This window comes from Sander lucioperca, chromosome 14 (assembly GCF_008315115.2).
Source record: "Sander lucioperca isolate FBNREF2018 chromosome 14, SLUC_FBN_1.2, whole genome shotgun sequence".
Lineage (NCBI taxonomy): Eukaryota > Metazoa > Chordata > Actinopteri > Perciformes > Percidae > Sander > Sander lucioperca.
Window position 1 is genome coordinate 12,266,595 of NC_050186.1, and position 27,882 is coordinate 12,294,476.

Here is a 27,882-nt window from a genome sequence, read left to right on the forward strand (position 1 = left end):
GTCCGGAGCTTAGCGCCGCCCAAGACGATTGTGATTGGTTTAAAGAAATGTAAACAACTCGGAGCGTTTTTTTTTCTCCTATCCCAGAATGCATCTGTGGTGTTGTCAGACCTTCCTCCACAGCGCTGTGGAAGTAGAGCTGGTAATGCGAGACTAGCGTTATGCCAACCAAGCTGGCTAGTTTCCGCTAGCGTTAGCTGGTAACTTAAAGGGAAGTTTGCCGATTTTCTGTATGTATATGAATGGCGGCAGTACCCAGTACTGTGCGTTTACTCGCTGGTAAATCTCTACTTGATGATTCACTTCAGAAGGGTTAAAAATGTGTTCATGTTGCAAGTTGTACGTTTTGTATGTAAAACTTAAAAAACGGCATTGCACAACCAATGGCCGACGTCACGGATGCTATGTCCATTATTTTAACAGTCTATGCCCAGAACTCAAGTTTTTTTCCCATCATGCCAGATGCATTTGCATTCTTTGATCTGCATCTGAGTGCCTTCTAACAACATGCACGTACAGTACGTGTGTTGATGTGGAAGCACTCATGCATACCTCAGCTTTGAGCCTCTCGATCTCCGTGTCCTGGTCCTCCAGCTGGGTGCGGAGCTGATTGGCTGCGATCTTCTCCGTCTCCATGATCTGGACCAGGTGGATGTACTTCTGCATCAGGATCTCACGCTCGATGATAATGTCAGAGTAACTAAAGGGAGCATGGGAAAGGAGACGAGTGGGTGAGGAGATTCATCTGACACATTAGTCACAAAATGGACCTGTACTTATTTTAATATTTTCGTATTCTGCTACTTTATACTTATTTTTTTATTTAACATTTATTCAACCAGGAAAAAACCTCATTGGGATTAAAAACCTTTTTCAAGAGTGTCCTAGCCAAGACAGGCAGCAGTACAGTCACACACACAAACATTAAAAATACAAAAACAACTAAAGCTGCAAATATTTCCCAAAGTCAACCACAATCATAAACACATCAGGCGAAACATCGACAGCTAGATGCGTCTGCCTCCACGTCAATTAACATCCTGTCAAGCGACCAATGAGACCAGCTCATTTTAAGTATCAGAGTACTTCTTCCCCCTTTTGTCAATAAGCAACAACCTGACATAACGTGTTTATACAGTAAAATATCAGCAGGGATAAACAAAGGCTTCATATATTTTCTACTGAATGTTCAGATAAAGACAGACAAAGAGAGAGAGGAATGGAGGTGGAGTGGCGAGATCAAGTCTGTGATGTAACCAGCAGAACAGCACCAGTGTGACCTAAATGTGAACTGCTGACACACACACACACACACACACACACACAATGCAAGCAGAAAGTAGAGAAACTGTTTTTTGATGAGATGTGTTAAATATAATTGCATGTTAGTAGACGACGGTGTTGGAAGAAGTATTCAGATGTAAGTAAAAAATATCAATACCACAGAGTAAATATACTCCACACAATGTATTATATTTAAAAACAAAATCGTAATGAGAAACTGTCAAGAAGCTGTCAGACAAATGTAGTGGAGAAATATTTACCTCTGAGATGCAGTGTAAGAAAAGCAGTATAAAGTAGAATAACATGGGAATAATCAAGCAAGTATAAGTGTGGTGGAATTTCTGGAAACACCAGGTTGTGGTATGATGAGACTAAAGGGAAAGCTTACACAACATCAGGTCATTCATACAGTAGGTCACAGGTCAGGGGACGAGAATATTCAGCCAGTCTCTAATAACCAAAACTGTTCATGTATAATTATGCTCGTCTCTACAGATTCAGGGAATCAAGGCAGCTGTATGAAAGGGAATGATTTGATTCAGGACTGTCTCCTTTTGGAGGTCGGCTGGCCTGGCACACTTTAGCATACTTCCCAGAGAGAGTGATAGGCTGAACTAGTCTTTAGCATCTGTGTTTACGGCGCCTGCAATATCTTTGTTTACCTTAAAGGTTCAGCTAAACGTAACGCCTCCAGCGTGAGTTTAAATACACCTTCAGGAGGACAGGAACTTCAGAGAGTTGGGACGGCACAATTACACATCGTGGTTATACTGTACTGCCTGCTTAATTGTCTCCTCAATTGAGTGCTCAATAAATACTTGTGTGTAAGTCATAAGTCTCCCGAACCTTCTTCACGTATGTGCAATGAGGTGTGCTGCTCTTGAGTTTTTCTTTAACAATAAGTACCTCAAAATTAAAGCTGTCTTTTCTCACCTGGCCTGCTGGATGTACTCCACCCACTCGTTGCAGTCCGACTCTTCCTCCGTCCGCAGTTCCAAAGGTTTCTGTCCATCGTGGCCAAAAATCACCAGGAAATAGTGCTGCAGTAGAGAAAACACAACAAAAACGTCATTTTACCTCGCAGAACGCAGGAGTTGCTGCTCTACCGCTGCCTCAATCGGTTAGTTTGTTTGGGTTATTGTGTGACCTCTGGGTTTTAAAGTGCTCATATTATGCTTTTTGGCTTTTCCCCTTTCCTTTGTTGTGTTATATATCTTTTTTGTGCATGTTATAGGTTTACAAAGTGAAAAAGCCCAAAGTCCACCCCAAAGGGACTTACCATCTCCAACAGAAAACACTGTTCACAAACTGCTCCAAACAGCTCTGTTGTAGTCCAGCCTTTACTTCAGAGACAAACGTGGTCACTTTGGAACACACGTTATAATGCTCACCTAGCTGCTATCAGGGCACGCCCTCATACTCTGCTTCTGACTGGCTAGTAGTCCTTACCTAGGTACTGTCAGGGCACGCCCTCATTCTCTGCTTCTGACTGGCTAGTAGTCCTTACCTAGGTACTGTCAGGGCACGCCCTCATACTCTGCTTCTGACTGGCTAGTAGTCCTTACCTAGGTACTGTCAGGGCACGCCCTCATACTCTGCTTCTGACTGGCTAGTAGTCCTTACCTAGGTACTGTCAGGGCACGCCCTCATACTCTGCTTCTGACTGGCTAGTAGTCCTTACCTAGCTACTGTCAGGGCACGCCCTCATACTCTGCTTCTGACTGGCTAGTAGTCCTTACCTAGCTACTGAGCATGTGCGACTCCCAACAAAGATGAACAGAAGTGAGATGTCTCACTCTGTAGCTAAAACAGAGAGCTCAACACACAGGGTGAAAAGAGGAGCTGCAGCAGTGTGCAGTACAACAATATGGTATTTTTTGAAAATTAAACCACAAACCTATTCTGATATAACCTCTAAATACAGTTATGAACCTGAAAATGAGCATAATATGAGCACTTTAAAAAGGGTTAGTTCGGATTCACCAGTGTACAAAATGTTACATTAAATACTTATACATTTTAAAATCACTATTATATCTGATGTAAATAATGAGACGGGGACTAACTCAGCAGCTTGATTTATTACAAAGGAAAATGAGAGTGAGAGTAGGTTATTGGATTTCTCGCGTCTTTTTTTTTAATCCATCATCTCTTTGACAGACACCAACGATGCCATAAGCAGTCAGCACACATTAACTTAAATAGAGCTTATAACAGAAAGAATGGAGCCACGGCACTCTAATAGTCAGAACTGCTAAGCATACCAGCGCTAAGTGCAATGTCAACATTTCAATCCATGCATTATTATGAGAACTGAGAGGATCGATGCTTCCTGCTGCAGCAGTAAAGCCCATTGCTTTAAAATGTTACGGTAACTTGAGCCATGCAGATTTGCCTGAGCACCGATCAAGACATCCATAACTTTGGTGCGTTGTTTTTCACTGACAACAAGCAATGCAATGTTGTTTAGTAGACAGCTCCGATCTCCGATTATGAAAACCTGACCGCTTTTGTTTCAAGGTAAAACAGCTGAAGTCCAAACTTCTCTCCTCCATAACAGAGGAGCACAGTAAGACACCTTCCCCTGTAATGTTAATTACAATTGGGCATTAGTCTGATTATCAGGCTACTTCATTATTAAACCATAAAGCCTTCTTTTCTTATTGTTCATACAGTGATTCATTGCAGTGGGTTACTCTACTCAAAAGACTAAGGCTACATTTACACCGCTACATTTTGGTTTTAAGCAGAGTTTTCAGCCAAAAGCGATCGCCGTGCACACAAGTGCTTTTAGCTCCAGTAGAAGAACTAATCTGTTTAAACTAACATGCCCAAACTGCATATCTCATCAACATTCAGGTATACTAGGCATAAACAGAAGGCAGCGTGTAGACTCCGCCCGTTGCTGGTAGTTGCCATGGTGACGCTAGTAGCTTAGTCTCTAGTGATAGACCGATTTTATCGGCCGGCCAATATATCAAGCCGATTTGCGTTTTTACATGTATCGGCCGATACGCAGCTGCTGCGTTCGCCAATAGTTTTTTCCCGGCATTATTTACAGACAGGCGTCCACAGGCAGCTCTGTGTTGCTGGAGACGCTGCAGTTCACATGCAGACTGTGCACTGCCCCTCCCCCACTAGCAGTCTTACATTACAAATCAAGCACTTTATTTCAATGGCTACTTTTCAGGTTTATTGTTTTCTTAAATTATTTAAATGTGTTGACAAAAGGACATTTTGTGAAGACCTGATTATATCTGTCTTATAATATGTCAGCAAGCAATGCATCATCAAGGCTGTGTTGTAGATGTTGATTAAAGCCTTTCACCCTTGCAGTTATATGCAGTGCACCAATCCATATGATGCACATTGCACACATAATTTGGGTGATATGAATGTAAGATGATTGCAGAAGTGACACTGATCTGTGTTTTTGTTTATTATTTTTAAAGAAATGGCAGAGCAGATTCCGAAAACAAATCCAGTGTGGCTGGGTTTACAGCAAACAAAGGTTTTGTCTGACGGCTGATATTATAACAAATATGTGATTTGATTCATGATCATGCCAAACTTTCTGATCAGGAGGCGCAAGCATTCCTGCAGCTCTATGAGAGGGTGAGAGTGCCATGATGCCTCAGGGTTATATAACCTACATAACCCCCTTGTCTTCGTAGCACCGCGTCCTGTCATTCTGTCAAAACACATTAACGTTAAACACATTAGATCTCCAGCACCATTGTGCCAATATCAACGATCTCATTACTGTACGTGAACAGCTGACAGGTCTTTGCTTCGTAAAAACAGATGAAGAAATGTTGAGAAATTATACAACCGTCCCAACAAAATGTGGAGTATCCACAGGAACACAAACCCACACAAAATATCATTTTTACACATTTATAGGCAGCAATATTCAATGTCAAGACTTTTAAGGGAGAGTGAGTTTAGGGTCAGAAATGACGAAATATCACCGACTTCTTTTCTAGTTGAATCGTAATTTGGCACCCTAAAAACAGAAGCTCCAAAGTGTTTTATAACTGAGCATGAGCTGACGTTTTCCGATCACAATTCCTCATATAATGAAACCATAAACATAGTGATGCAGATATCTTTAGAGCTGCAAAAGATTAACGGATTAGTTGTCAACTATTAAATTAATCGCCAACTATTTTGATAATTGGTAAATTGTTTTGAGTCACTTTTAAGATATAAAGGTAAAAGTTCTCTGATTCCAGCTTCTGTGTGAATATCTTCTAGTTTCTTCTCTCCTCTGTGACAGTAAACTGAATATCTTTAAGTTGTGGACAAAACAAGACATTTGAGGACTTCATCTTGGACATTTTGGGAAACACCGATCAACTTTTTTCACCATTTTCTGACATTTTTATAGACCGAACAAACTAATCCATTAATCCAGAAAATAATCAACTGATTAAATCGACAATCTATATGACTTTAAGTACTATTGAGGATACATATAATAAAAAGTAATCTTAAATATCTAAATTATCCATCTTGAAGTTATTTCTGCTGATAAAAAGGAGACGTTTCTTCTGTGTTTGTTTTGTTTTTGCTTATTGAAAACAAAAATTAAGCCATATGTTCATGTTGCATATTTATTTTCGCTTTGTTTTATAGCATCTGACAATATACTTTACTGTGAGGCTGCCAGGGGGAGAAAGTAGGCCTGTATAGTAATGATGTAACGATAAGCGGGTGAGAGACACTTGCTAGCGTGTGCCGGCTACGGACCAGAGATAGGCTTAAGGGCTTGTGTGTGTGTGTGTGTGTGTGTGTGTGTGTGTGTGTGTGTGTGTGTGTGTGTGTGTGTGTGTTGAAGGGGAGGGAGAGTTTACATAACCATCAGGGCCTGTACAGCTTCTCACATTGCTAATGCGGCTTCCCCGGTCACAAGCCTGATTTAAGCTTGAGGATAACAATGAGAGAGAGAGAGAGAGAGAGACATACCGACAGACAGAGGACACAGAGACAGCAAGGGAGGGCGACAGACAGACAGAGGAGACAGAGACAGACAGGGATGGAGATAGACAGACAGAGGGAGCTTTAAGCCCTGCCCTGCACTTGGCATCACTTCGTCCAGTCACAAAAATCATCAGCTCATCTGTCTGGCATGCACGTAGGGCTGGGCAATATATCAACATTATATCGATATCTGTAACTAGATATCGTCTTAGATTTGGGATATCGTAATGTCGTAATATGGCACAAGTGTTGTCTTTTCCTGGTTTTACAAGCTGCATTACAGTAAAATTATGTAATTTTCTGAACTGACTGTTCTAGCTGTTCTATTATTTGCCTTTAACTACTTAGTCGATATATCCACATTATTGCTGAATATTTATCTAAAGTCTCATTGATAAACTATTTTGTAAAAGCAACAATTCTCAACCCAACAATATCGACATCCAAGTATCTGATCTGATCTTGTCCATATCGCCCAGCCCTACACGCACGGATACAAGTGTGAGAGTTCCTCCTTAGGGGACTCTTTTTCTGCGTGGAGTTTTATTTTTAGCCCTATAAAACATTAAATGAATGTAACTGTTGACACAATACAGTAACATGAGCTATTTAAATTAGCTGGATACACCAGATAACAGTGTATCGCAGTGTGTACTTCGTCCACAGCAATCGCACGAATCGCTCCCAAAACGTCCCAGTTAGAGAGGAAATGCCGTAAACATATTCTTTGTAAATCTTTACAATCATTCCCTGAAAGAACCGAGCAGGCCTACATCATACATCGCACAATCCACATTCTTTTTTTCTTTGGCAGAGGTGGAGAAAAAAAAAAAACTCATTGTGGTCGATTATCGATTATAAATCAATATCGTTACACCCCTAGGCGGAACGTATTGGCCGAAATACAATCTCAGAAACCTATCGGACATCATCTGACGACGAATTTTATTAGTTTTTTTCTTCATATGTTTTTCTGGACATAAAACATCTACAAAAGTATCGACGGCACAGAATGCACAGTAATAGGTCCCAAACCCCTATCAATCGGTCTTTGCAATTTATTAAAATGTAGCCAGGTTTTTTTACCATTCCATATAAATGTCTTTGTTATCCTGTCAAACCATTTAAAATATGACAGGGGAACCTCCACCACAGGAGAGATTGGATAAGGTAATTCAGCTTGGGAACCATTTTTATAACATCAAGACTGCTATCAAGAGATTGAGAGTCCCATCTATTAACATCAAAAGAGATTGGATCCAGAATATCTAGGTCTTTTAACTGGGGAGGGATTAAGATACCTAGATATCCGCTTCTGACTTGGACCAATTTACCCTATAACCCGAAAATTTCGAGAAAGAGCCAATGATAGATGATTAGACAGGGTATTGATCTGCTAGGTTCAGACACAAAAAGTAATACATCATCTGCAAAAAGCAAGTTTGTGCACTACACCTCCTACCAATACACCTAGGAAGTTAGTCTCCCTCCCCCTTATGGCTTCTGCCAAAGGCTCCATGGTTTGCACCGCAGCCTCTGGGAGCTTATACAGCACCTTAATCCAATTTATTAAAATGCTGCCAAACCCATGCATTTCAGAAATTTTAAACATAGAGCCCCTTTCAACAATATCAAACGCTTTTTCGGCACCGAGGGAAAGAGCAGCTATTGATTGTTCATCAGCTACAGACTGTGCAATATTAATGAGATTATCTGACAAGCTACGCCCGCGAATAAACCCCACCTGATCAGGATGAATTAAAGAATAACCTTATTTAATCTATTTGCCAAAATGTTCTTGTCTTTACCTTTTTTAGTAATCAAAGTTATGAAAGTCTGCCTAAATGTTGGTGGCAGTGTGCCCTTCTCCAGTGCTTCTCTATATTGTACTAGGGGTGTTGAAATTAATCATTGCATCGCGATGCAGACATGGATGATTCTGCATCGATGCAGTGCCAGACCATAATTGATTATTGCCTACTGATGTTATCATTTTTCGCTTGCTGCTGCGTTCAGACTCCGCTACATTCAGGAAGTCTCAGTCTCTCTCTCTCATATATAATAAATTTGAGGAGGTGGCGCATCGTGATATTGCATTGTATCGTTGACAGGATAATCATAATCGAATTGAATCGTGACACCAGTGAAGATTCACACCCCTATATCGTACTAATCTTTCTGACAGAACAGTGAGATCTGCGTGTAGTTTACGTGCACGACTTGAACCGCTTGGTGATCCACAGACCATTATGTTTCTAATGAAGTAAGAAACATAACTTATTCATGAGACAATGTTAACACCACTTATATAAAGTCACTGATGCATGAACACAAACACACAGAGCAGCTGTAGTTTCTAAAGGATTTTAAATACCCACCAGGCTTCAGGACATTTCCACACCTAAACCTTTTTACACAGAAGTAAATTAGGCTTGTTTGAAAGGCTTTAAACATATATTACATTCAGAGAAAGACAGACAGATCCCCTCACAGTACAGTTAAAGGAGGCTACAAATAGCACAGGTACCAGCAGTGTGTACTAGAGTCTGTGTGCAGTTGTGTTCACTCGGTATTCAGACTGTGACTGCAGGCAAATTAACTGGTAAGGATGCTATTCTTAGTCGAGCACAGCAGCCTCCCAGAGCAGCGCCACAAACTCACAAACAGACAGCATTACATGTCAACTCTATTCATTTCAATTTGATTTAACATTAAATCCTCGGTTTGGAATGACGTTAACAGTTTTTTATTCCTGTAACTGTAAGAGCAAAGCTGTCAAACATGTACATATGAGAAAACACAAAAAGTGTCATCAAGCACACTCTTAAAATACAATTCCCTTTTTAAACGTAATCATATCATCCGTTATCTTGTTGTCCATCACTGATCACTTCCTTTTTGTTTCCATTTGTTTTTATTTGACTCTTCAGAATGTCTTGAGTCTCCTCTCACAAACATGAGCTACATTAGCCACTTCAACCTATAAACCCTCTTCACCATGGAAATCATCATGTGTGAGTAGCCTTTAGTGGAAAGCAGCATTAGCATAACGCCAAAACTGTATGCAGGAAGAGGGGGGAAAATTACAAACGATTTCACATGTGGTCCGACCCTAGCACTAATAAGACTGAGATTACTCAGAATTTGTTACTACTTAGAAAAGGTACTGTGTGTAATTTTCACAGAAAATCCTTTTAATTAATGATGGAGTGGCCGCTAAGTGAACTGCAGTGAGCATCCTGTTGCTCGCTCGCACAGAATGCCCTGCCGAGGTCGACCCTACACTAGGGCTGGGTGCCGATTTTAATAGTTTTTTTCCCCAAATATTTTTGAACGATACCCAGCCCTACCCCACACCCTCCCCCTCTGTAAATATCAAACATTATGGATGGACTGAAAAACTAGAACTTTACTAGGGCTGCCCCCTCTTGGACGATTAGTCGACTATTTAGTTGGTTGTTTTGGTCTCAGTCGACCAAGATTTCTCTTGTCGATTAGTCATTTTTAATGCTTTTTTCATGCTGAATGATTTATTTCCAAGAAACTTGCATCACATATGTATCTTGCAAACACAAGATCTGAAGTGGTGTTTTGCTTGATTCTTTGTGGAGAAACAAAGTCGATTAAATCTAATTTATTACTCGACAAAATCGTATGAGCGTCAACTAAGAATTTCTTTTCTCGTGGACAGCCTCGAGTTTACCTCACTGATACTATCACTGCCATACAAACAGGCAGATCATGTCTAAGGATGACAAGGTAAACAAGTGTAGATTTGTGCACAAATTAAAAAACAATTCAAAGCTACAAATCAGAAAGTTTTCGCTCTCTGAACCAACCAACTGAGCATGATGCAAGTAAACCCACAAAAACAATCACAGCACAAGCCTTCAATGAGCTACATGAGCTTTTAGCCTGGCTTATGTTTCCAATTCATTAGGCAGCAAATCAGAGCCGTGAATTGTGTTGTCACTCGTTCATATTTAACAGTCTATTTAACTCATGTTACACTAATCCAGAGGGATGTTACAAACATTGTGTTCTGTGTCCCACTGTTTAAGATTATTCTTTGGGCTTTTCTTGCAATTATGAGATAGTATAGCTGAAGATTGACATAAAAAAAGCAAGAAAGAGCGAGAGAGAGAGCGAGCTAGAGCGAGGGAATGACATGCAATCAAAGGGAGGCGGGTCGGAGTTGGACTCAGCCTCATGGTACGTGTCCATATACACGTTTCTTTTCACGGCAGGGATCCCCCCCCCACCTCCCAGCATTGCACACTAGTGGGCTCGCCACCAGCAGTTATCAGTTTCTTTACTGACCACTGACAAGCAAAGAAAACAGGCTACACCCTCCTACAGCCGCGTGGCTGCACCTGATTGGACGAACGCTTCACGTGGGGCTGTCTTGCTCTCGGATTTCAGAACAGACCATAATGGCGGCTCGTTTGGAAAATAGTTCACCGAAATGGGTTTCTGAAAACTTTTTATGCGAAAAATAGGCTATGTAGCTGCTGAATCTGTCTTCATTTCAGAACGACAACAGTCACTTGAAATGATTTTCGTGAGTTGTTGGGAGGTGGCGAGCCGAGCTGCCCGCTCCTCATTTGCATAATGTAGCCTGGATTCAATTTTATGCAAATGAGGAGTGGGCAACTCGATGCCCCACTTCTCCAAAGTCCCAACGACGCTACCAGAATGCATTGCACGGCTGCTCACAGACAACGAATGAAATGCCGCTGACAGTGGACCCGTACTAATAACATATGGGGCGCACGCTCTACCAGGTGAGCTACCGGGCGCCCCAGTTGCCCATCAGTGGCGTCAAATCCCCTTTGTGCATGCTATTGTTGTGGTCGTCTGCCAGAAGCGGTCATAAATTGACTTTTTATCCAGTTTAAAGACATATTTTTTAGATACACTTTCTTAGACCTTGGTGGTTTTTAACTCTATATTTGAACCGGATGAAGGACTTCAGCTATCGACGTCTAGATCTTAAATTCTCGGAGTAACAAGCTGATCAAACATTAGCGGCAGCTCAGCTCGCAGCCTGTCCGCTGACAGGCCAAACAGAGTCAGAGAAACACTGATTTATTAGCGGGTCCGTTTGTTTTGGTGAGGAGGAGACCTCTGCGGATAAAAACCTCCTGAACGATGAACACTGAAGGAATCCTAACCGAGAGAAAGTGAATGCAATGAAGACTAGGGATGTCCCGATCAGGTTTTTTTGCCCTCAAGTCCGAGTCCGAGTCATTTGATTTTGAGTATCTACCGATACCGAGTCCCGATCCGATACTTCTATAATATATAAAAACAGAATGAAGAGCGAAAAAACAGATCCAGGATGTTCCTTATTTTTTATTTAATTCACCTTATTTTAACATTCAACAACTCTGTTAACAAACGGAGCACTTCTGTTACATATCTCACAGTTTGCTACGGCAATGTTGTTGTCATCAACTTTATAATACCTCCATACAGACATACTCGCGCTTTCCGCTTCAAGCTGCTTCCGTGTTCTACTTTGCCGGCATTTAACCAATAGCGTCTCTGCAACAAAGTGATGTCATGCCACACGCGTTGCTGTTTCTGTGTGGAGTCAAAAGGGTCTAACTCTGTGCTACCGCACAACTATAGATGTGTTAAAAAAATAATATATCTGAAACCACGTGATCGGGCCCAATTTCCGATCACGTGATCGGATCTGGACATCCCTAATGAAGACTACAACTCCCATGATCCCACGCTACTTCATACAACACCAAACGTCTTTTGTTGACAGAAAAATAAAAAAGATTGTGGGTTTAATGATGAGATCTTGACTTATACTAACAACAAAGAATCATATTTACTTATTGAGATCAATGCACTGATTACAGTCATGTTATAATCAACAGAATTATGAGCAGCCACAGATACAGGCAATTGAATAATTTATGTTGTATCTGTGAAGAGAGTGGGCATCAAATGAGCCGGGTAATCAATCACACCAGAGTGCTTTGATGCTCTCTGAGGCTTTGTCTGACTTGCTCCATTAGAAGCCTGCTTTAGATTTAACCCTCCAGTTCATCAGGACCAGATCAAACAATGACGTGTGTCGTGCATTTGTCGTTTCCTCTGACAAACTGCTTCATCTCCGTACATGAAGAGCTACGTTACGATGTCACCGCACACCTTTATTTTCCTGTAGCTCTAGTAAAAATATGTCATGTAGATCTGCATTACCCTGAACATCTGGAAATCAGGAATAGTAATCCAATCCATCATTTATTCATCAACATGAATTATATTTTTTTTATTCCAGACGGAGCGCTGTTTCGCGTGTGTGTCTGTGTGTCTGTGTGTCTGTGTGTGTGTGTGTGTGTGTGTGTGTGTGTGTGTGTGTGTGTGTGTGTGTGTGTGTGTGTTAGAGCTGAGCGATATGGAGAAAAAAAAAATATATATATATCACGATATTTTTCACCAAATACATCGATGCCGATATTGCAGCGATATTGTAGAGTTGACTATCGGTGCTTTCACAAAATATTAAACACAATGAGAGTTTTAATAAATAATCACCAATAATGTCGATACAATATGTAAGCAAATAATAAAACAGCTAGTAAATTACATCACTTCACTGTAATGCAGCCTTTAAAACCAGGAAAAGACAACACTTGTGTCATATCACGATATTACAAACTCCAAAATAGAAGATGATATCTGATCTCGTATATCGAGGTCGACATAATATCAATATATTGCCCGGCCCTAACGTGTAGGGCCGAGGGTGCGTGTGTGAAGGGCTAGTTGCAGCGCTGTCCCTGGTGGGGAAATCGATAGATGGAAAACCATCAACCAAAGTCAAGCGCCTGGAATAATTTCAAAATTTGCAAAGAGCTTCGAATGTATTTGAATGCTTCCAACTGAAGCTTCTTAGCCCAAAAAGAGATATTTAGGACAGCCCTGGTTAGTCGATAAGACAATTAATCGTAAAAAATGAGCTCCAGTTCCAGCTTGTAAAATGAAAAACATGCTTCATGCTGCGGTACAGTTAATTAAATATTTTGGGGGTTTTGACTGTCAGACAAAACAGAACAATTGATGAAGTCACCTTGAGGTTTAGCAATTTCTGATGTGTTAGACTTAACAATGAATCAAAAAAGAAGTAAGCAGCAAATTCATTGACAATGTCTTTTTTCATGTGTACAACTAGGACTGGGCAATATATCTATATTATATTGATATCGATATGAGACTAGATATCGTCTTCGATTTTGGATATCGTAATATGGCGTAAGTTTAGTCTTTTCTTGATTTTAAAAGGCTACATTACAGTAAGTACCAGACTTACTAGCTGTTTTATTATTTGCCTTTAACCACTTGAAAATACTTGTGAAAGCACCAATAGTCAACCCTACAGCAGGCATTCCCTCTCTAGAGCTGTAAACACGTTTGCCTTCAGACAAAACGTCATTGAACTGGTTCTTTTCTAACATAGCCCGACCTTTAGTCTTATTATCTGACTTCTTTGGAGGGTGTTGAATGCAGCTCGGCTGTGCTGTCCACTCTGGTTCAGTTGCTGGTGAGCCAGCAGACAGCCCCCCCGTGGCTCTAATGCCAAGCTGTCACACTGCAGCTCAACTCTCCTCTTTTACTCTTTAGTTTTTAACACTAAGAGAGAGAGAGAGAGAGAGAGAGAGAGAGAGAGAGAGAGAGAGAGAGAGAGAGAGAGAGAGAGAGAGAGAGAGAGAGAGAGAGAGACAGTTTGTTGGTCAAGAAGAGAGGACTGAATTACTTAATCCGGAAAGCAATCGACTAATCAAAATTTAAATAGTCATTTGCAGCTCAAAATGAATTTGAATAATTTGGCGAGGCGGATATATCTGCCATTATTTGTTTCTTGCAGATATATTGGTGTTGCTGTATGTCGGCTGGTAAAAACAGGAAACTGCAGTACAGATGTGTCAAAGAGACTGTATGGTTGAAGTAATTTAGAAACAGTCGCCATGTTTCCATTCAATTGTCAAGCAAATTTTGAGCGAACTTTTGAAATTGTCGCAAAAAAAGAAATGTGAATTGGGTGCAATTCATTAACTGGTTAGGAGCAAATTAACTCGGCTACCTTGTAGTTAAACAGTAAACATAGTACAAGAGCTAGAGGTTGCTAAGCAGAAACAAAGCAAGTTGACATGGCCATCTAACTCGTCTAGAGAGAATGCTGCATACATTACAAACAGTGAATAGTAATCTACAAACCCTGGACGTTTTAAGTCTTTAACAGACTTTTGTTAAGAAGGCTGGTGGAACAGGGAACAATGAATTGTTAAAGCGATTAAGTCTGCATCTAGGCACGCTGTATCTTCTGCCTGATGGTAAGAGCTCGTCCTCAAAGTGAAGGACATGGGATGGATCATCAAGAATTCTCTGTGCACCTCTTAGAACTGACTGCTCGTAGGTTGTTTGGACAGGTCTGTGTTCTTCCCTACCTATTATTTTCATGGCGGTCTTTGTGAATTGAGCCAGTTTAGATTTAGATTGTACGGATAGATTCCCATACCATGCCTGTATTCCGTATTTGATCAGACTTTCCAATAGTGCCTGGTAGAACAAAAACAGTTTCTGATCCACACCGTACAGTCTTAGCCTTCTCACAAAGTATAATCTCTGTGTCTTATGTTGTCAAAGTGGATCCCCAAGAACCTATATGAGCAAACCTGAGTGTTATGGATAAGCACAGTGCTGTGGTCACCTGTTTTTGGGTCGAATATAATCTCCTGTCTTCATCTTATTCAGAATGAGGTGATTGGCATCACACCACTGTACTGTAAGTTATTGATCTCAACTTGGTAATATGAGGCATAGGTGTGATTGGCAAATATAATATACGGCGCACCCATGACGCTGCGACAGCCCCCCCCTCATTTAAAAAAAAAAAATAAACCATTAAATGGCACTTTCTGGAGAGTTTTGTGCGAAGATATGGAGAAATTGAGTCTTACATGATATGTAGGTATTAGGGCATTTAGCATTTACATTACTGTTAATCAGTCATCACTTGATTACACATTGCATTACCTTGTTATAATATAAATAATAGTGCCACATGAAGAGACAGTGCAGCATATGACAGTAGCAACAGCTGAGAAGATTTGGGTCTGTGGTGACCAGGTCCACCTCACACAAACTTCCTTCTCCTATTCTCTCTCCTTACTACCACACCCACACCCACACACACCCACACCCACACCCACACCAGCCCACATTACTACGCCCATGCAGCCCCACCCACGGACATTTACGGATTTTTAAACATTTAATGTAACTGGCAAACAATGCTTTCTACTTTTTAAAGAGCACACATTTATAACAAATTTTTATTTATGCCGTTTGTATGCTGTTACTGTCATTCTCTACAGTATGTAGGTATGTAGTATGTATGTTGTCACTGTCTGTTCAATTGTCCGTGTTTCTCTCTGACACTGTACATATTAAGTTATAACTCCAACTCTGCAATTTAAATGTTTTTTATGGCTGTCTGTGATTATACTTCAGGGTTTTTCCTTGCTCAGACTTTGTCTTTGTGGGAACACACAAAGCAGGGGGGGGAGGGGGTCTGGGTGTCCTCCCCCAGGAAATTCTGAGGGTAAAAGACTTCAATTCCTGCATTCTGATACATTTTTAGGCACCAATTTATGGTAAAAATGTCAATATTTATTGCAAGGAAATCACAAAATTCTGGTGGCAGGTAACAATTCAAAATACAAAATATAATGGAATATTATTATATTCAGTAGTCCAGTAAGGAGGCTTTCACATCCGGGACATGGGCCGGATACAACAACACTTGACCCTAAAGTCCAGTTGTTTGTAGTATTGACTACTTAATCAGTGATGTTGAATATAGCCTACAGTGTAACGGACCACCACAGTTCATACATACATGTGAACCGCGGCTTAATTGCCGAGTTTAATCTACATAGTGTAAAACTACTACGTGAATGTACAGTGGCCGACAGGGGCAAACGCCCTGCAACTTAAGAAAACACACGCAAATAGACAAAACACAAGCAAATTAAGAAAACAACTTCATTAATTTGACAACACATGTGCAGCATTCAGCAAACGCGCTGCAAATATCACAACACAACCAAATACCTAAACGCGCTGCAAATACACACAACACAACCAAATAGATAAACGCACTGCAAATACAACACAACCAAATACATAAACGCGCTGCAAATACACACAACACAACCAAATAGATAAACGCACTGCAAATACAACACAACCAAATACATAAACGCACTGCAAATACAACACAACCAAATACATAAACGCGCTGCAAATACAACACAACCAAATACATAAACGCACTGCAAATACAACACAACCAAATACATAAACGCACTGCAAATACAACACAACCAAATACATAAACGCACTGCAAATACACACAACACAACCAAATACATAAACGCGCTGCAAATACACACAACACAACCAAATACATAAACGCACTGCAAATACACACAACCAAATACATAAACGCACTGCAAATACACACAACCAAATACATAAACGCGCTGCAAATACACACAACACAACAAAAAAAATAAACGCGCTGCAAATATGAAACGATGCAAAAAGAAAAGCACACCAACCCAGAAAACAAATGCAACAAAAAAACGCTGCATCCAGATTACACAACAGAAGTTCTCCAGACCTCTAGAGGGAGCAGCTAAGTGGAACAGCTGGATTTTCGACCTCACACACAGAGAGAGAGAGAGAGAGAGAGAGAGAGAGAGAGAGAGAGAGAGAGAGAGAGAGAGAGAGAGAGAGAGAGAGAGAGAGAGAGAGAGAGAGAGAGAGAGAGAGAGAAATCTATGTTTGAGATATGTTTTCTCTGGTTTGGTGGGTGTGTCTCGGCTCAGGTCCCAGCTGATAATCAGCAGAGACGTCTGTAAACTTGTGGTGATAAAACATTTAAAACTGCATCAGCGTTTAATGTTGACGTTTGTTTAAGCCACATGAGAGGGTTTAATTTCGAGGTCCAAAATTACTGAAGTGTAGGCCTCCTCAAGTGTAATAGTGATTATACAACAACGGTTACCAACAAAATAAGTGATCAATCTGTATTCATATTGTGGAGCAATTCGCTCTTGAAATACAAAAAACAGACAGGATTTATAGTCCCTCCCTGTTTAGTTAACCAGCCAATTTACCGTGGGATTTATCAAACTGAATATATCCCACCTGCACATATAAACACAAAACTGCTTTGCTAACTCCAACGTGTTGTAACTAAGACATCTGCTGAAAAAGTTATTGTATTCATTAGCATGATTACCGCACTGTTGAGTTCACAAACATCCAACACACCAAAGTACAAACACATAGCGGACCAGACGCAAGCTTTTATTTTGAAAAGCTGAAGCTCGGGGACGGCACCAGCCGGGAGGGCATGAGACGGGAGCATAGACTGTATATTAATAATATATTATGTTGTTATTAATAACGATAATAATAATAATAATAATAATAATAATAATAATAATAATAAGAATAAGAATAAGAAGAAGAAGAATTTAATATCGGTTAATAACGGTCGAAAATCCAGCTGTTCCACTTAGCTGCTCCCTCTAGAGGTCTGGAGAACTTCTGTTGTGTAATCTGGATGCAGCGTTTTTTTGTTGCATTTGTTTTCGGGGTTTGTGTGCTTTTCTTTTTGCATCGTTTCATATTTGCAGCGCGTTTATCTATTTGGTTGTGTTGTGTGTATTTGCAGCGCGTTTATCTATTTGGTTGTGTTGTGTGTATTTGCAGCGCGTTTATCTATTTGGTTGTGTTGTGTGTATTTGCAGTGCGTTTATGTATTTGGTTGTGTTGTGTGTATTTGCAGCGCGTTTATCTATTTGGTTGTGTTGTGTGTATTTGCAGCGCGTTTATCTATTTGGTTGTGTTGTGATATTTGCAGTGCGTTTGCTGAATGCTGCACGTGTTGTCAAATTAATGAAGTTGTTTTCTTAATTTGCTTGTGTTTTGTCTATTTGCGTGTGTTTTCTTAAGTTGCAGGGCGTTTGCCCCTGTCGGCCACCATATGAATGGGGCACAGCAGAAAGACAGAGCAGAGCGACGCTGCTTGTTCAGAGTTTTCATGTGTACTCCTATAGGCCTACACTTCGCATCAGGCGTTAAAACCAACTGTACCGAATTAGAATACTATTTAAAGCAAGACGTTTTTAACCGCTAATAAAACTGTCTCAATGTAATACTGATGCCGTCAGACGGCCGCGCAGACAGACAGCAGTTGGAGTTCTGGCAGAGCTCTGCGCCGGTCAGCAGCGGCTTCTCACTGTACAGCCGGTCCCCCAGAGCAGCATGATCACCGGGAGGGTCCAGCCTGAACCCTGCAAACGGAGATCCCGTTTGAAGGTGACATGCTTGATTTTGACTGAATGTCCCAATTTAAGTAACCTCTGATCGGGTCGTAGCAAATTAAGTACCCTAAGTTTAAGATAAGGTGTTGGTCATTCTCAACACCTTTCTACCCCCCCCCACTTATCAACTCTGGACTCTGTGCTGCTGCCAGCCTGTGTAACGTACGTTACTCACCATCGATCGACTGTTAGCTTCAGCTGGCTAACGTTAGCTGTCAACCTCCTGACTAGTGATCTAGCGAGGATTAGCCCTTCAGACCGCAGCTAGCTTCTCTTAGCGTCCACCGACTGATGGCTCGCCCAGCACATCTTTTCGCTGAAGAGCTCTTTTAGCCATGTTTCCCGGCTCAACACTAAGTTAGTGTGGGCCACTACCTCTCTGCACTGCCGAAAATGGTGCTCCTAAAATATTCCTCACTGCAACTTCTCAACGTCATCTGCTACGTCGCTTCAGCTTGCATTGCCAACATAAAATAAAAATATTGTCCCATTGTCGGCTTCAGCTAAGAAGTTCGCCCCCACACGTCCAAAATTCTTATTCAAATAACCTTCCGCAACGATTGCAGGCTCTTTGGTGGAGCTCTGCTTTGAATGAAGTTACATCGTGACAAATTAATGGACCACTTGCGGAGTGATATGAAGACATGAGTCAGAGGCACAAAAAACGTTGACAGCAGTGACCGGTCATTATGTTTACCAATACCCCCGACCCGTGCCTGCGACAACAAAAAAAAAGCGGATTTGCATGATTTACGAGAGCTTCATTTTCAGGTCAGAAAAGCCGGATTTCCGGAATTTTCCGGAAGAATCACACCCCTGATGAGGGGTCTGAATTTGTATGCATAAGGCTAAGGATAGCCGTATCGTCGGAGAATTTAAATAGATAGTCATTCGGGTGGATGCTCACACACACACTGTGTATACTGTGAAGAGCACTGGGGAGCTCACACAGCCCTGAGGGGCACCTGTACTAATTAGTTTAGGCTCGGAGAGGCTCTTGTTGACCTTCACAAGTTGGGTACGCTCAGTTAAAAAGGAATGGTACCATTGGTAATGAAGGGGTTAACAGCAGTTAACTTCATTTTTTGGATCAGGAGGTAAGGCTGTATTGTGTTAAAGGCTTACTTACTGTCCTCCAAAAGTTTGAAAATGAAATGGGTGCCACTGTTCACAGCAACGTCGGTGCTTTTCTTGTATCTATAGGTAAATTGGAAGTGATCCAACAGTGGGTTTATATCAGCGTTTAACAAGGAGACCAAATATTTTGCCACAACTGAAGATAAAAATGTTGGTGTGAAGTCGTTCTCAGATGGACAGGCTTTCTTAGGCACTGGAGTAATGACACTTTTTTCCCCCAGAGGGTCGGGATAATGTGAGTATCCAATGATGCTCACATTATGTCAGCTAGTGTTGGCAATGAGACGAAGACAAATGAATGTGATGATTCTCTCTGATCAGTCTCGTGAGTTAGTGGTGGACAGCTCGATCCCAAGTTTCAGTTTCTCTCCAGTATGCACTGCTGCGGTGCCGGTCCTGTCACAGCGTGGAGCAGGTACACTGTGCTCCTCCTCCCTCCTCTTGTGATTTTACAGTATGTTGTACCGTCACGTGACTCAGCGCACCAGGCAAACAAGCAAGCAAGCGGCCAGGCCTGGCAGCGGCCAGCACCACACACATAAACAGGACAGAGCAAAGGAACGGCAGAGAGGAAGAGGAGCGTCGTGTGGCTATATTTTCAGGCCAAAAATGAAACAACAGCAAGCTGTATAATTTGTAAAAAGGCTGTAAGATACAGTGTTAACACAACAAATTCATACAAGCATATGACAATTCTGTCCTGGGATTTAACTAATTAATAATCCAAAAGAAAAAACACAACACTAAAGGTCATGCAAATGTATTCAGATTTAGCAATTTGATGATGCATCCACCTTAATTATTAAAAAGTATCGGTATCGGCGATACTGGCCCTGTATTTACTTGGTATTGGATCGATACCAAATATTGCAGTATTGCACACCACTACCGTGAGTTAAAGGTTCGCTATGTCAGAACAGAAAGAAGCTCCCATCGCAAATCAACTTTTTGTCTAAAGTCAAATTTACTTTTCATCGTTCTAGTTCAGTACTTTCTTTATTTCAAGATACGTTTACTTCAAGATACATTTACTTTGAGTAACTTCTTTATTTCTTTTGGAAACCGATTGGCCGATTTGTTTCACTTATTCTAAGAAAATAAGGTTTAACGACTGGAATATGGACATAAATGACTTGATAAGGTGGAGTTGTTTTGCAGTGCATGGCAAAAATAGGAGTCCTGATAACCACATGAAGGTAAGCGGAAGAACTTCTACAAGCAACGATACACGCCCTGCATGTCGCATTGTGATACATGACATTAAACAGAGCACACACAAACCGTTCTGTGCAAGTGTGCGTGTTAAAGTGTTCATAACAGATTACAGAGTGCTGTCCTCTGCATACTGCTAATGATACCTGTGTGTTTGACAACAGGATTCACTGGTGAGGTGTTACACCCATCCAACAACACAACCTCTCTAGTATACAAAGAAAAGTGTCCTTTAAAGGCCAGTGAACAATGTAAGTAAACAAAATTTTTGCAAATACGACAACCTGAAAAGCAAGTTGCAGCTTAAAATTACCGATACCATAGACCTTTTTCACAGCAGACATGTTGACATGTCATAGTAGGAAAAGCACAGGTGTATTCAAGACCATTAATGATGGCTACATTCCTCTTAGGAGAGGCCCTGGTATTGTGCATGCTGACTCACTGAAATATCTTACTGGGACACTTGATAGAATTGAGCCATCGTTAAGGTTATCAGTTTCAGCTGTGCTTTTCCTGCTATGACAAGTCCAAATGTCTGCTTAGAAAAAGGTCCGTTATGTTATTTGTTTTTTGGAGTAAAAGTTGCCCTCCTCGTGGCCAGGTTGGCTCAGTGGGTAGAGCATGCGTATGTGTACTTGGAAGTTTGTGCCTCGATGCAGAGGTCCAGGGTTCGAATCCGACCTGTGATGATTTCCTGCATGTCTTCCCCTTCTCTCTCCTCCCTTTCTCACCTAGCTGTCCTATCAAATAAAAGGCGAAAAAGCCCCAAAAATAATCCTTAAAAAGAAAAAAAAAATGCCCTCCTGGTTCTTCCCTCTTTCGATCAATATGACTGAAAACTTTCGTTATCTGCAGACACACAGCCATATGAGCGTTTCTCTGCAGGAAAAAGGAGGACAATAACGCTCCATCACAGAGACAGGATTGTTGTCCTCTGTATACTGCACCTTTATGACCTGTGGTGCACAACAAAACTATTTAATCTCCGTTTTATATAACCGACTTCACAAGGGAAAGGCTGAAATTAAATGTAACTGAGAGCCTCTCCTGTCAGACTACCCTCTCTTCAACAACAATAAAAAGGGATGTTTTTTAAAGCCATGTTACCTCCATATTTCAGAATTATTTTTAGTTTTACTGTTACTGGCCTGTTCCAGGCTACTTAAAAGATAGAGATGTTCCGCTCCGATACTGCCTAAAACGCTGGTATTGTGAAGTACTGGAGTTTATGCACCGATCCGATACCACGTAATAAAGCCCTAAAGAAAATCTACGTTAAAGTAGTTTATTTATGTTCTTTTTCCGTTATAACTGACTGTCAAACTGGATAATAAAAAAGCTCTGGGGCGTTCATTGTTTGAGTTTGTTCAGGTTTCACAAAGAGTTTAACCTGAGCCAGACCGACAAAGATAGAAATCATATCACATCCATACAGGGATAGTAGTATACAGCTGTTAAAACATGATAAAATATATGACACACTGGTATCGGATCGGTACTCGGTATCGGTCGATACGCAAGTTAAGGTATCAGAATCGGTATCGGGAAGCAAAAAATGGTATCGGACCATCTCTACTTATAAGGGGGCAGCCCTAAAAACTATGTAATGGGGACAAACGCCTTTTTCTGACAGCCCCTAATAATATCCAAACAGCCCCTTACATTACATAGAAATGCCTAAAACATGCTAACAAAACTCACAGCAATGAAATAAAAAGGAGATTTAAGCCCAAAGGTCAACATGTGGAGTGATTCTGACAGGCTGTACACGACAGCAATCATTAAGTCATCATCGTGTTTCAGCAGATTCTCACCCCACTGGAGCGTGTGAACACATTGTCGCCACATTAGAGCTGTGAATACAACATGTCTGCTTTTATTCTGCCTCATAGACATGTGGCGTGATGACAGAGTCAGGCAGCGACAGATTACCTGCGTATCGATGAGATTAGATTTAACCAACGTAATCCAGTTTGTATAAAAAATGAAATGAACTATATCCATACAGGCTCTGTGGACTGTATGTGGAGCAGAAAATGAGCTTTTATAGTTTACAAAATAACCACTCGTCTACATGACGCCAGCTGCTGATGGGATGAAACATCTTCAGAGCCCACAGCAGCAAAAAGTGGAATATGGGTCATTTAAAATTAGCTTTCCCAGAACAAATATTTTCATAATCTAATTCTGTTCACAATTAAATCAATAGCATCAGGCTTTTTATGTCTACCTCATACCACCACACAGGACTTTCTCTGTAAAGGATGTGTCCAGGATATCACAGCCATGTACTTTTTTAAATTTCTTTCAAATTTTATTTCTATTTTATTATTTTTTTTTGCTTGTCCATTTTATTGTGGGTATTTACTGGGTCTTCTTTTTTTTTTTAAACCATTTTTTCTTATGTGAAGCACTTTGTGACTTTGTAAAAGGTGCTATATTAAATAAAACGTATAATGTGTGCAAGAAATGTTCCGGTTTATGTCTTCTACCGCTAAACACGGAGGTTGTGCACATTGTGTACAAGTTTCTCTGTCAGTTTAAACAAAAGATCGGAGGATCGAGTTGAGTTATTTTTCACCAAAAAATGTCAACGTTTACTAAAACACAGGCTTTCGAGCGGGGAACTCACGGGGAAAACACAAGACTATCACCCAGGAAACGTGTATTGTGTTCCGGAGTACTACTTAAGGGGACGTAATTTAATCGAAATTACAATCTTTTTTTCTAATCGTTTTGGCGCCTAAACTTAACTGCCGTCGCCGCATGACATTTCACTTTTTGTCGGCTAAACCTCTGAGGCCTTCACAGAACAGCTGTATTCATACTGAGATTAGATTACACGCAGGTGGACTCTATTTACTAATTAGGTGACTTCTGAAGGCAATTGGTTGCACTGGATTTTATTTAGTAGGGGTATCAGAGTAAAGGGGGCTGAATACTTCTGCACCTTCTGCAAAAGTCACCTTTTGTCGGCAACATTTAACGGTCATGTGACCGGTCTTCACAAGACCAGCAGTAATAAATCATACGTTTTCGTACCCGTTCATGAGAATGCGTTGCTCGCTCCTACGCACCTCTCTCATGCAATAGATGTGCAAAGTAGTTTCTGTTCGAAGCAAACTAGAGTGGGGGCTCTTGCGTACATCCTACCCCCCCCCCCACACACACTTCCTGCGCCCTTGCTCGGACCACACCCATTTTCAAACTTGGCCTTCATTTTGCGCACACACACACACACACACACACACACACACACACACACACACACACACACACACACACACACACACACACGTATTCATTTTTGAATACCCTGAGCGTGCCTTATTTATAGTAGTATAATTATTTATATATTGTGTAGCGACAAGCTGCTGAAGTGGGGTTTCCACACAGTAGTTTGTAGACCATAAAAACATTTTAACTGAATTATTCAACATTTCAGTGATTTACGAGGTTGTACTGTAGACTGTTCATGAAAAAGGCACAGTAACAACTCACTTTGCATGTAAACAGGCTGTATGATAGTAGATATAGTAAATTTCTTGAACTTTTCTGCTGCATTTGTTTATTAATAGTGAAACTATATATTTTACAACATTTTACTGTTCAATAATAATATTTTGAGTGCTTATCAGTAACGATTTGTATGTATAATAATAGGAGCCTGTGTCATTTGTCTTGTACTTTGGGTTCCTGGCTGCTTTTCACTTTGTTAAATAAATAAAAAACAAAATGAGGGTCAGACTTGCAGCTGAGTTTGTTCCAAAGTGATGAAACCATGCAAGTGGAGTAAAGACGCTTTACAAAAGGTGAATCTAAGACAGAAGTTAATGCATAGAAAAAGTTAAAAAAACACAAATAAAGCTGCAGAGGGATGATAAATGAAAAAGTAAACCGCAGCCTCCATTCTTAATCTGTGTGTTAACATTTAACTGGTTTAACTGGGATCTTTCTCCACCTCCAACTTAATATTTAGGGATTTTAGATGGTTAGTCAGGTTAGTCAGGCAAAACAAGACATTTAAAGACGGCACCATTGGCTCTGGGAACTTGTTATGGGACTTTTTCATCATTCTCTGACTTTTATAGAATGAAGAATGTTCATTGGTTGGGAGGGCGTAACTTTGGGTTGATGGGTTGAGATCTCCATCTACAATGCCAGACACTTTATTTCTGGCATTTTGTTGAATTTGTATGCAACAATTTGTCCATGCTAATGTATTTATTAATGTAAATATTATAAATTAAGTAATCTCCAGTATTGTTCAAAACTTTCTGCATTTGGGATGTTTGTTTAGGAACCATGTAAGCTTACATTTCAACAACAAATATTTGCTTGCATTTCCTTAAGGGCTCTGACACACCAACCTGACGGCCGACCATCGGCAGAAAAGCCAGTCGGACTGATCAGTCGGCTCCTCGAGGTCCAAAAAGTGCCTCAGAACACACCGAAACGACGCCGACTTGAGCATACGTTCTGCGCGTGCGCGAGACAAAATATGTCTCCATAGCAGCAGGCGGCGCTAATCTGTACTGTCACCCAAAGAAATTTAAACCAGTAATGACGAACGCGTCAAGTGGGTCTGGCTTCTCCTGAATTTCAAAGCCGACCCATAATTGCGGCTCGTTCGGAATACAATCTCGTATTTTACGAAAAATAGTTCACAGAAACGTGTTTCTGAAAACATTTTAAGCGAGAAATAGGCCGTGCAGTTGCTGAATCTGTCCGTTTTTTTGATCGACAAAGGTCAGTTTGAAAGATTTTCGTCAGATTTTGAGAGGCGTTGGCCAGGCTCATCCCACTTGTCATTTCCGGTTAAGTGTTTCAACATAAGTGCACTGATTCGCTAGTCAGGGGCTAGCACTCCACCAATCAGATTGGTCATTGAGTCCGACTGCCCACTGGCCGATTCAACAAGTCAAATCGGCCCAAAATGAAGGCCGACGGCTCCTCGGACCGACAACGGAACGGAACACACCGAACAGACTCGAGTCACCGACCTCGCCAGACTGTCCAATGGCCGATAATCGGGTTGGTGCGTCAGCGCCTTAAGGTCTAAAAGAGCAATCTTCCAAAAAAAAAAAAAAAAGGAAAATTGGAGAAATGGACACTGCTATACTGTGAATGTCTGTGGACACTGAACACGAGGGATCATGTAAAAAAATAACTGTGCTGTAACCTACACAGTGTTCGTTTTTTTCTGTAAACATGTAAAAATATATTAAAAAAATATATTAAAAAATAAATAAAAAATTATATATATATGCTTGCCACAGAATTTTAACTTTGACTTCATTAACCCAGCCAGTTTTGATCGACTAGGCATTGTTGTGTTTAATTACACCAGAAATATTGTGTTGACGTAACATTTTCTGCAAGAGTGCATTTTTATGAGCAAGCTTCTCCCTGACCAGGACTTCATACAAGTGAAGTCACTTTACATGACTTCTTGAAATTTTCTGCTGTATTTTTGTACAAACCTAACAGTTTAATAATATTTTGAGTGATTATCACTAAAGATGTGTATGCTTTTATAGGAGCCTGTGTCATTTGTCCTGTATTGCGGGATCCTGGCAGCATTTTATTTTGTCAAAATTGACCAAATGGAAGTCAAACTTGCAGCAGAGTTTGTGTACAAATTATGAAACCGTGCATGTTGCTTTACTCAACATGATTAATGAGCCATTGATGCAAAAATCCCCAAAATGACGCTTCAGATGGAATAATTAATGAAAAAGGAAACAGCCTCCATTCTTAAACTAATGTAAACTTTTAACTGGGATCTTTCTCCACCTGCAACTTAATATTAGGGGTTTTAGACGGTTAGTCAGGCAAAACAAGACATTTAGAGACGTCGCAATGGGCTCTGGGAACTTGTGATAGGACTTTTGACTTTTTTTTTTAACCCTTTTAACAGACTTTTTTCAGAAATGTGTGTAAATTGAGATTTCCTGCAAGAGTGCATTGCCTCGACGCTGCCCTTCCTCTCAGTTACAGTTCAGCGGGACTCACCTGCTGTTTCTCCATGGGCTCCTTGCTGATGGCGGAGACTTTGGGTGCAGGTGCCCGCTCGCACGTGCATCCCTCCAGTAGGTATATCCCGGAGGGCCTCGCGCTCTGGTCGTTCTCAAAGTAGAAGAGCACGTTCTGGTAGAGAGCGAAGTACTTCTCGGTCCAGCGGCTGATCTCCGTGGTCTTCTTGCTCAGGAAGCCGCGCTTGGAGCCCTCTTTACGCGCAACCACCGACAGATACAGAGCGTGGCCCTCGTTGTACCGCACGCCCTTCTGCATCTTATGTCCAACCGGATTTTTTTTATTTTGGTGCAAACTTCAAACAGTAACCCGAGGCATCACTGCATCACTGCATCCCCCGGTTTTCTGTCACTGCCGTTATGAGCAGAGAGAAAGCGGTTCATATCTCCGTTAACAGGGAAAGTAATCCAAGCTTACCATGGTAGAAAAAGTTGGAAAGACATTCAGCTCACCGGCAAATTGGGGCTTTAATGTCGGGGCTTTCTCACAAAGCAAAGCCGCCGGAAACCCTTCACGACGCTCCCGTGCTCCAAACTTTGGCGAGGAGTTAGCTAGCGCTCGAGCCCTCGGATGTTACTCTACCTGAGCGATGAAAAAGAAGAAAGCTTGTCGTCCCGGCAGCACCGCGGAGACAGAAATAGATTGAGGGAACAGACGGTGAAAACAGAATCACGACGGAGATCAGCGGTAATCGGCTTTGACACCAACTTAAAGAGACAGGTCGCTGCCTGCAGCCCGCCGCGCGCTGCTGTCTGCCTCGCTGCGCCTCGCTGCGCCTCGCGCCTCATCACAGGAGCGCACGAGC

At 41.2% G+C, this 27,882-nt stretch overlaps 1 protein-coding gene across 7 annotated transcripts in view; it reads right to left on the bottom strand.

Moving 5' to 3' along the window:
• Window positions 1-27,835, bottom strand: part of rasgrf2a (Ras protein-specific guanine nucleotide-releasing factor 2a) — a 55,305-nt gene extending 27,470 nt beyond the window's left edge. For 5 of the 7 annotated variants that reach the window (XM_031301216.2, XM_031301215.2, XM_031301212.2 and 2 more), the window contains exons 1-3: window positions 27,057-27,835; window positions 2,218-2,324; window positions 553-700 (exon numbers count right to left, since the gene is read on the bottom strand). In XM_031301216.2, the coding sequence (XP_031157076.1) occupies window positions 553-700; window positions 2,218-2,324; window positions 27,057-27,335 (534 nt within the window). In that variant the 5' untranslated portion in view covers window positions 27,336-27,835. The remainder of the gene's footprint in view (window positions 1-552; window positions 701-2,217; window positions 2,325-27,056) is intronic. The other 2 variants (XM_031301217.2, XM_031301214.2) reach the window with 1 other exon arrangement.
• Window positions 27,836-27,882: the final 47 nt, after the last annotated feature.